Here is a 10,677-nt window from a genome sequence, read left to right as displayed (position 1 = left end):
TAGTCTGATCTAGCAAAACATAATCAATACTTTGTTGAAAATATTTGATGTTAAATGAGTTTTATGCAATTATGACTTGGTTGAGCTATTGATATGTTTGTGATAAATTCTATGGGTATCCTCTTCCCTTCTTTAGAACAACTCCTTTAGCCTTCTTGATTGTTGTTTCTTCTACTACTAATATTTTCTTTGACTAAATATCCTCTGTATATCAACTTGTTCAAGCTCCTACTTTTTTCTGAGGTGTTATATCCCAACCATTACTAAGTAATCTTGGCATTCTGGACTAGTAACCCAGTACCAAATCATACTGACACACGATATTGGCATCACCAGTTCTGGTCATCATTTAACCCATCTCTCCTTCCCTTGCCTTGCCTTTCTTCTATTCTCCAATATTTCAGATTGATTAACTAATGAAGATGCATGTTCCAATGGTGAAATATATGCTGATCAATCATCCATTTTGCTAATTCACATCTTACTCAAATGGTTGTAACCTTTTGTAATAAGCTTGTGAACAATATAGTATGTTCATTGTTTAGGAATTGAAAAATTTTATCATGAGATTTTTTACTTGTTCGTATCTTAGTAACATGACAGGGATAACATTGCCTACTTTGACTTTGGTGTGCATCTGCTGCAGTATGTGAGCATGCATATTCCTTGACACAAAACTTGGATTCTAACAGTGAGGGTAGAGGTGTGCTACAGGTCAAAACTGGCTTGATGTCAGTCATAAAGGGACAACTGTTAACATGCTATTTTTTCTGCAACTCGTTAGAATTTCCTCACAATAAGCTTGACCTACCTTGTAGTACATCTGGACCAGCTATCACTTGTTGGAGTGGGCAGGGCTTTTTCAAAGGTTTGTTAGAGAAATTTTATATATACATGCTTGTATAAATTATGTATTTATATATACATGTATCACATATTTATCTAGATTTGTATATCTAATTTATTCATGAATATATATATCCTTTATATTTGCTTTGATCGTATTAGCCTACCATCACTCCGAACTGAAATCGAAATATTTCATAGTTTCCAAACTAGACCTGATCAATAAACTGATAAATTGAGTTTTTTCAGTTTGGTTTCAATTGGCCTGCTTTGTTTTTTCAGTTTTCAATTTTGGATGCTTAGCCAATTTCATCTACACTTCCCCATGTCCAATTGTCATGTTGTTGTGACTCTGAAATTGGCTTCTTGTACTAGTTATTGTATGCTGATTGTCTACTTGCGAACAATTAGATATTTAATTCCCTTTAACATATATTTTGGTCTAAAATTTTACAACAAAAACTTGCCAAGAGGGATGGTTGAACAATAGATCAATAGATTATAGCCAGGACATTGTTGTTTGTAGGAATTCTATAAACATTATAGGGACAAGAACAAAGGTGATGAATTCTGTGAAGACGAGATGAAGATGAGGGAGTCCGGTGTTTTTAGTGGCAACCTTGGAGAGTACGTGCTTTCTATTAGTTGTATGTCAATGGTTCTTACAATTAGACACATGTTATTTATTTTTTAAATTTTGTCATTAACGGATCATATTCATATCTATGCATGGAGAACTTTGAAATTGATATTGATTTATGTTGTAAGATAAAAAACTGCCTTAAATCTTTCCTCAATACACTTCTCTCTGCATTTCATCCATCCCTTAGCCTAAGTGATGGTTAGGCAGAGTGCATCATCAAGCGTGAGGGTTATATACAGGCAAAGCAATTGTAATTCATGGGACGTGGATGCTACATTCCCCTTAAAACAATACGTTTGCTATATACTTTTAGTTTGAAAGTGATCCAACACGACAATACCATAATGTAATCAGTTGGATGGATAGAAAGTTAGCATGATGACTGGAGCTAATCAACAGGTGTAGAGTTTAAATTCCCACTATAATTTAGATGTAGCACTTTATGACTTCTTTTTGTTAATCAATGTAGACTTTATAATTTTGAACTTGCCCATTGGAGTTCCTTCTGTCATATAAGATACATTGCTTTAAGGCTTATCTTTGTCGATCAATGTAGATTATTTCTTTTATTTGCTAAATGTGGTTATATAGTATCCTTGATAGGTTATGCTTTGAAGTGCGGTGCCTTGAGTGCGATAGTAATGCTATCTTTGAATTACTATGCCAACCTTCCTAAGCTTCCTAGTGATTTTCCACTTCTTGTTTCTTTTATGTGATATAAGAATATGCATTTTTCTATTTTACTTATTTTGAAGTCAGTATCAGTCTTACCTTTGTTTTTTGTTTGACTATGAAGTGAATTGGCAATCCATTCGCATGAAAACCTACTCCATGGTTGCAAAAGTAGATACATTATGGAAAATGCTAGAATATACTTTTAAGACTTAGGGAAGTGAATGAGCCAAAGCTTGTTGTTTCTATGAAATGGATAAGGCTGTTTCACTTTGGTGATTATCTTATATGCCTTTTCTTTAATTTACTCCTAAGCATGAGTTCTCTGAGTATGATTAATTGTGTTGACTAGGCTATAATTTAGTAAAGAATATTGGATAACGATACAATTTTGTTGTTTATTCTTTTAGAGACTATTGCTTAGATTCTGTAAGATTGGTATGATTCTCTCCCCCTTAACATTTCCCCCTAGACTTGCGATGATGAGATCCAGAAGAAAAGTATTGCTTTTGAAACACTTCGACATTCTATCTACCCTTCACTTTCTCTCCAAGTAGATTGGTTTAACTTATTCATCTCTTGAATTTTCTCTCCAACTTTCTCTTCTATTTAGATGGGTAGAAGTTGAAAATTTTCTACCTTCTGAAGGAGGTGATGAAATGCATGACGGAAGCAAAGTGGACCCTTAACTTGATCAATGACAAGTCGGCGGTAGGATCTTCTTGTTCACATAAGTACTTTGCTTTTTCTTCTAGATAGAAGCCATGCACAATATAATTAGGAGTTGTTTGCTACAGATCATGATATAAATTTTAAACATCTCTTCAAAACTTTATTCTATGCCTTCTCCCTAATGAAAAACTTGTTAGCTTTTGTTTTTGGCAAGGTGAACACAAAGAGAATCTAGTGCATCCTTTCTTTTGGATCTAAGGTAGTTGATAAGAAAAGTCTAATTTTTGCTCCTAGGTTTCTTTTATTCTCCAAGTAAATTGTTTACTCATGACAATGGTGTTTCTTCATTCAACATGTTGGTTTATGAGTTGGATCGTGAAACTTCCATCGATGCTTCTTCTATAGCTGGTGAAGAAGAGTATGATGAGAACCTATGTCCTGCATCTCCAATGTCTTAGGCTTCATGACTATCAAATAGCAACACAGTCAATAGATATGATCGACATACAATATGCCTAATCAAAATTTTGTTGTCTAGGATCCTATGGCCTGCAACCTTTTTTCTGAGGTTGTTTGAAGGTTTTAGGAGAAATAGCAGTAGGAAATCTGGATATTAATCAATTTGCAAGCTCTCATCTAACTAGAAGACAAGACTGCTTCAGACATAGGATCATGTTCTTCAACGCACTATTGATAGGATGCGAGGGGTAATTGAGGTATTATCCATGGTGACATTCTCTAACAGTTAATTTGACAGGTAGATAATTTCAGATTATGATAGCATTCTCTTTTCTTGTGTTGTTCTAATGAATTCATTATTGATTATTGTTGTTTCAGGATCTATATCTAGCAATAAAATATTCATTGAGTCAGCCTTCGAAATTGCACCCCCACCCCCAACCACACACACACAAGGCTGCACACTTGTTCTTATCTAATCAAGGCGCTGCAATTGATAGTCATGACAGTAATATAGATGCGATAATTCCTACATCTATTGCTGGTGATACTAATCCAACTCCAATGGAAAGGCGACTAACACTTCATTACTCCCTTAACATTGATGCTCAGACATGTCAAGATTTCATAATTAAACTTGGGTAAGAGCTTTTATTAGTCTTTATTTTTGCTGTCTCATGTAAACTTGCTATTTCTGTCAGTAACATTTACAATCAAGGTATTGTGTAAGAAGTCTTGATTGGAGTATGTCATTATAGTTCAAAAATGTTCAGAATCTTCTTCAGAGCCACCCAATCGGTCATCCATAGACTACCACTACCACAAACCAATGCACATGAACAGTAGCAATGTGTGGCTGATTGGAAGTGAATTGGTGTCTTGTGTTAACTATGTATTTCTCAATATATTATATAGATGCCAATAACATTGCTAATCAAATTATTTAGTGAAAACTCAATTGAAGTTCATTATAGATTCAAAAAAAATTCAAGATCTTCTTTAGAGACCCACCCAACCACACATACACATGTGCCACACACAGGCTCAAACAAATGCAAACATGGTTCTATGGAACACTGACACTTGAATAGTGATTGTCTAGTTGTTTGTGTATGTGTGTATGTGCATTGAGATCATAAAAATTAAGAGAGCCACTTAGATTTATCAAGATCAAGAATATTAAGTTTTGGTAACCGATTTATTAAGATCGAGAATAGGAAGTTATGTTCATGGTTTGAAATCTTATACTATATCGGGCGAAATGGTCAAAACATATCTTTCCATATTATTGAGATTTAATACCACTTGGCATAAATAATATCTTCTTTCTACACTTTACCTTTTTCCTTTTTCAACATTCAATCTCACCGACACCATGCATTGGAATGTTGGAACGATATCAAAATAATATCATAGTATCATTCTAGTCAACTATTTGCTTATATAGAGATTTCAGTTTCAACAATATAACAAGCCAAGTTCCTCAATTCCTCTTCAATTTAAAGTTCACTTAGCTACTTGTGAGAAATGCTCTCAATTAGTCCTTCACACTTAATTGGGATCGAGCTCCTCTCTCCGGTCGAGAGCTCAAATTTTTGGTCTATTTTCGTTTAAAGGTAACATACTGTCCTGTTCAGAGTATTTCTCTCTTGCTAAATGCTGCTGTATGATAAACAATTTTCACTACTAGATTTCCTTGATCCAATTTATTGTTTTGATCTCATCATGTCATAAACTTGAACTAGATGAGAATACTTGATGATATTGAGGAGCAATTTGATATTAATGTTGTAAAGGTTATATTATCTGCACATTATTAATATGTATCACTAGTTTCAATTTAAAGAATTTCATCTTGTTCAGAAACATTCAACTTACTAAATAATTTGCTTGGTTGAGTGCAACTTTGGTTGTTGTTCTTCATTGTGGAACATCTTATGATATTGAGGCGATAAATTGTTTACCATTCAAAGGCATGTTCACTACTCGATCTTAACATTGTCTACCAAAAGTAATGCACAATTTAGTATTAAGCAAAAATATTATATGCAGTATTGAGGAATTTGTCAAAAGTTCGAATGTTGGAGAATTTAAGAAACGGCTTGATCTTCTTTTTTCTTTCCAAGGCCTGCTCAATCATGGTGTCGTCCTAAATACTTATTCCCGATTCTTTTCTGTTAGCTATAATTTTTTACTATGTGATGTTTCATCAACTATGCTGCCCAATGAAAGAAGCATATTGATTTAATATGGATACAATTATGGAAATTGTGATTGTGAATTAGAGTCATATTGGAATAAATAAAATTTGATCAATCAACTCTATCTCGATTATCAGTATACAAATTTTTCAATTGATTAACAGAATCACACAATTCTTTACAATTAATCGTCCTAAGGAGAGTTATAATTATCCGTTAATCCTTTGTTTATTTCTAATGATCAGTTAGGTAATTCTAATGGTTAATTAGTAGATTTATTAGTCGGAACAAGTTTGTAAATTTGTCGTTGATAAGATGGGACTAACTAGGATAATGATGTAGATTGGGGCAACATTTATTTTATAATTCAATCTTAAAATACTAATCACCATTAAATTAACTATCAAAATTGAAAGATAAACTAAAATAGTCAGCTTATCAAATAACCCGACTAATTATACAAATAAAAATCTGAATTGAAAATTTGAATCTTATTTCCCAATCTGCATTAGATAGTTAATTCTAATTTTAATAATAATCAAAAAAGTTGTATCTATGTTTTGAAGTCTTTTAAAAAGATCTAGAGTCACCGGATAAAACTTTCAACCTTGTAAATGTTTCCTTTCTGATTGTCTATTTAATGACATCGACTTCACTGTATTTTTTGCTATCAACTTCATAAAATTTTGAGTAAAATGATTAATGATTTTTATATTCATGCACTTTGGCACTAATTTGATTGTTTGTCATTTATTTTGGTTTATGATTGTTTGTTAGCTTTTAGTGATTTAACATTTCGTTTCATTTCTCAATATTGGACTTATAACTCATTTCATTTTATGTTCTTTAATGGACATATTTGCTCATTTGCATTGTATAAAATTTATAGTCATGTTTCACTTGAAAGAGATATTTCTCTCTCTTTATATATGTCTAATAAGCACAAAGGCACTTGATATGTGCAAATGATAGAGTTTATAGGATTATGGTTAAATTAAGTGAGCATGCCTTTCCACAATCTCTAGAGTTTACTTTGAAGTCCCAACCATACTGTTTAACCCAACTTTTTTTTTTCACTATATACATAAGCGTGCATATGGATGTATAGTTGCCTCACTTCTAGTAGTCTTATTAGTGTTTGTGATGGACAAGCATGCTGCCCACTTTTAACTTTCATTTCCCTCCTAGTTGTTCATTTTCAGTATTGATAGAGATTCTTATTTGTCATTTTGTCTGGTAGTTAAGTCCTCATCTTATCTAACATTGTTTCTTGTGTAGACAATATCTTTGCTCATTTGTCATTCAAGGAAGACTTTTATTGAATTATATACTGGTTAATGGTTGGGGATAAATTAAATATTTTTTAATGCCATTAGTGGCCTTCAGACCTTTTCTTTGGAGTTTGAATTTTAAATATATATTAAGTGCTAACACAAATTTTTGTTAGCAATCCAACAATGATAGAGAATGTAAACATTCTATACAATGCATTTGGTTACTATGTGCAGTTCCTGCCTATGTAAGTTCAAGAATAACTTAGTGTCTACTCTGGGTTCTACTAACTCTTTATTTATAGAGTTGATGCAAATTGTAACATGTTTTTTTCTCTCATTTGCAGAGCGGATGACTACATTGAAACTGAAAGAAAAAGTATAAAAAAGATTTGAGATAACAGCTTAAGCTTTTCAGTTGGGAGCATTCTCATGACTCATCCATAGAAAGCTTTAGTAGAATGCGGCAGAAGATTCGGAAACTTGTCCAAAATACAATGTAAATTCTTATCATCTTACTTCCTTCCCATCTATTACTAAGTCAATCACTTTTTTTTTATTGTATTTTACTTCTTTCAATCTCTGACAATGCTTTATATATTCAATTTCTTAAACACATGAAATATTTGAATAAAAGTTTTCTGTCGATTGACAGAGATGTGGTTTGAGATTATTTGTTTTCAGGTTTATCATCTGAATATAAACTACAGATTAGCTTTAGAGGCATCAAGATTGAGGTTCTTTTTCAATGCCCAAGGTTTTAAATCTTGTGCTACCTCGCCCACATTGGGCACTCCACTTCCACATTGAGTTTTTAACACGGTCCTAGAAGCAACACATCATGAACTTTTTACAGGAGCTTTTGATAGAAATTTCGACAGCGACAACATTGGGGAACTTCTAGTTAGATTTCTCTTCTAAATTGATATTGCTAGTGTTCAACAACTGCTCCCCTTCGTTGTTGTCTAGTTAGATTTCTCTTCTAAATTGATGTTGCGAGTGTTCAGTAGCTGCTCCCCCTTCATCGTTATCTTTTTCCTTTTTTTGTGCTTATATACATTGTTATACACTAAGTTAGCACATCAGTTTTGAGTCGGTTGAGGACGGATCCCTATGGTCGGAATTAAACTCTTAATATGCTAGAATCCCTTGGAAAACATCGTCTTTTATATAAATATTGTTGCATCTATGCAAGGTGATATTTTTAGTAATATAAGGCCATGTATTCCTCTTTTAATTGTGTTAAAAAAATTCTATTACTTTACCTATGCTCAAACTGTTCATCTTAATTCTCTAAGCTTGTGCAATTTAAAAAGATGTCCGTTGATCATGTTCATACTATCTTGATTGCTTTTCTCTCATTTTTACCATATACAGTATCTCGCCATCAAGTCCAGTTTATGAAATCTAAAAATAATCAAGTTATTGTTTTGGCTTTTCATCATTGTTGTCTTAGGATTCTATGCATTTTATTTCTTGGAACTCTTTATGAATACAAAGCCTAAATGTAGCCTACATGACATTATCAGTTTTATTGAATTGGTTTAAAGAAATGGCTTACATGAGTCCAATTGTCAATGTAGTCGCTCATCTGTTCATATCACCACAGACCATTTGGTTCTTTGTATAATCAAATTTATTTAGATTTTTTTTATTTCCCATGTCAATGTGTCTTGAATATTAATTGCAATGCTTTTTTTATTCTTTAGGAAGTTTTACAACAAGCTTTGATGCTCGTTGTTCACCAAGAAGCAATATCAAAGAGGGAGAAAATTTCTGCTTGACTTGAAAGTTGGACTTTTGATGGAACAAATGTAGATGTCTTGCAGTGTCCCTTGTCTGTTATAAAAATCAACAATACAAAAAGATCTTTAAAATAATCCTTTTTCACTTGTGAAAAATATCTGAAATGTCTATTCACATAATCCTTTTGCTTTAGATTCTTTTGGTTTACTAGCTGGTTAACAAAAAATGATATCTTATATGCTCAAGGTATGCTGAATCATATAACATTAGTTGTTTACTTGATTCTCATATTCTTGCCTATTTGAACATTAAAATTTCCTTTGCATTATTGCAGGATTGTCAGATGTTAAACACGTTGACTTCTACAAATTCATTCAGTGAAATAGAGAAATCATGGGAGGAAAGCTGATTTTCAATTGAAAATATAAGTAGAAAGGCAGCTCAATTTGCTCATATTTGGAGACATGGAACTAAGAACCTCACAAAGAAATGGATGTTTGGCAATTTGTTAAAGGTTATTGAAAAGAGTGGATTATCAAGGCATAGACACATATCTAATGAGGTAAGCTAGCCTTGTCTTTCCATACTTTTGACAAGTTAGTTGAACGTATATTTGGTGAAAATATATGCACATACTATTCCTTGAAATAACCGCTTTGCAATCTTTACTTTTCTTGTTTAACCAAATATGTGTGCTTGCTTATTGATCTTTTTGCATACATTCAGCTTGGGATTAGCATGTACTCTCATCCTTCCTTACAATGTGCTGCATTTACTCTTGCTTAGGGACTTGCATAAATCTTCTAGAAATATCAGCACCAGTAACCAGATTCAGTTTGACAATCAGGGAGATGATATTTTAGGTTTTAAGTGGAAGTCTATAAACATCACTTCTCAGGACAATAAAGGAGATGACATATTTGGTTCAAAGTGGAAGTTTGCAAATCAGCTTTACTTTAAAAACTTAGCTGTTATGAATCAGCTTCAAGAAGTTTGTCTTAATTTTAGCAAGGTTTTCAGTAAGGAGCAGGTAAGTCAAAGGACCAATTCCAAACTTCTAGTGATTTTTGTAATGTAATGTTTTACTTTTTGCGCTGTCTCCTTTTGCAGGTCGATCAAACAAACTCTTTTCTTTGTCTTCTAGTTTTAATCCAGCAAGAACAGAGATTTATCTATAGTGTATATGAGCAACTGAAGAAACTGCAATTGAATTGCAGTGGATGAATGGAGGAGGTAAGCTGTTAGATGCTTGATTTTGCACTATATATGCCTATTACCTAATCTAACTTTGGATTCTTGTAGAACAAAGTGAAGATCTCACTGTAGCTATGAACCAATCTGCTCTCCATATGTTAATGTGGAAGCAAAAGGTGATTATTTTCTTTCCCTTTGTTGTGACTTGAAATAATGGAATGTTAATTTGGTTGGGTTTTTATAGAATGTATTTGACAACTTGTCATGACAAGAGAGACAAATATGTTGCTTGGATCTTTCAAAAGTTATCATCACCTAGGTACCTGCAAGGTTATCAAGGATGAAGATGATTTAAAACTGCACATACTGACCTAGACCAGCACTTGTTACAAGAATCACTGGATATGTACCTACTTTGCAATGATAGTATTGTTTTGGCAACTATTGACCACCCTTCCTTGCAGAAAAGAAAATGGAGGACCTTGTGATATCCAATTCTAAAATAATTGATGTTTTGAAGAATCTATTCTCGTTTTTAGTTTTGACAAGGCTTTCCCAAGGTCCATTGGAGGCACTTGCTGACGCTTTGAATAGAGCATTAACAAGGTACTCATGGTTTCAAATATTTTTTTCTCTTTATTACATATTGGTTTTCAAAATTTAGTATATTTGCACATTTTTATTCTTAATGTCTTTATCATAATTATCTAGTGTTCTCAGCTCATTCTCATTTTTTTTGACTCTTGCTTAATTGCTTCTTTGTACCAGTATAGTTTTTGTACCGTCTATTTTGTATAGTGAGTAAATTACATTTTATTTTATTTTTTGTCTATTGCTCAAATATGATTGCTTGAAATATGAGTGTTACAAACTATGAAAGGATAACATTATGAATTATTATTTCAAATTTGAGAAATTGTTTTGTAAAAGATTGAAAACTTCCTTGATTTATTACTAGTTTGATATGGTATGT

At 32.7% G+C, this 10,677-nt stretch overlaps 1 protein-coding gene across 1 annotated transcript; it reads left to right on the top strand.

Moving 5' to 3' along the window:
• Window positions 1-772: 772 nt before the first annotated feature.
• Window positions 773-10,269, top strand: LOC141817615 (uncharacterized). Its single transcript, XM_074705266.1, has 9 exons — window positions 773-868; window positions 3,372-3,590; window positions 3,671-3,933; window positions 7,112-7,263; window positions 8,845-9,072; window positions 9,297-9,540; window positions 9,621-9,743; window positions 9,813-9,880; window positions 9,949-10,269. The coding sequence occupies exons 5-7, from the start codon at window positions 9,068-9,070 to the stop codon at window positions 9,732-9,734; spliced, it is 363 nt and encodes a 120-aa protein (XP_074561367.1). The 5' UTR covers window positions 773-868; window positions 3,372-3,590; window positions 3,671-3,933; window positions 7,112-7,263; window positions 8,845-9,067; the 3' UTR covers window positions 9,735-9,743; window positions 9,813-9,880; window positions 9,949-10,269.
• Window positions 10,270-10,677: the final 408 nt, after the last annotated feature.

This window comes from Curcuma longa, unplaced genomic scaffold (genome assembly GCF_044706935.1).
Source record: "Curcuma longa cultivar G26 ecotype Majalengka, Jawa Barat unplaced genomic scaffold, ITB_CL_G26_1.1 contig_21240, whole genome shotgun sequence".
NCBI lineage: Eukaryota > Viridiplantae > Streptophyta > Magnoliopsida > Zingiberales > Zingiberaceae > Curcuma > Curcuma longa.
The sequence above is the reverse complement of the archived record's forward strand: the minus strand, read 5'-3'. Positions and strand labels throughout refer to the sequence as shown.

Coding starts and splice junctions, on each gene's coding strand:
- LOC141817615 (XM_074705266.1), top strand. Junction 9,541..9,620: donor AGGTTTTCAGTAAGGAGCAG/GTAAGTCAAAGG, acceptor CTCCTTTTGCAG/GTCGATCAAACAAACTCTTT.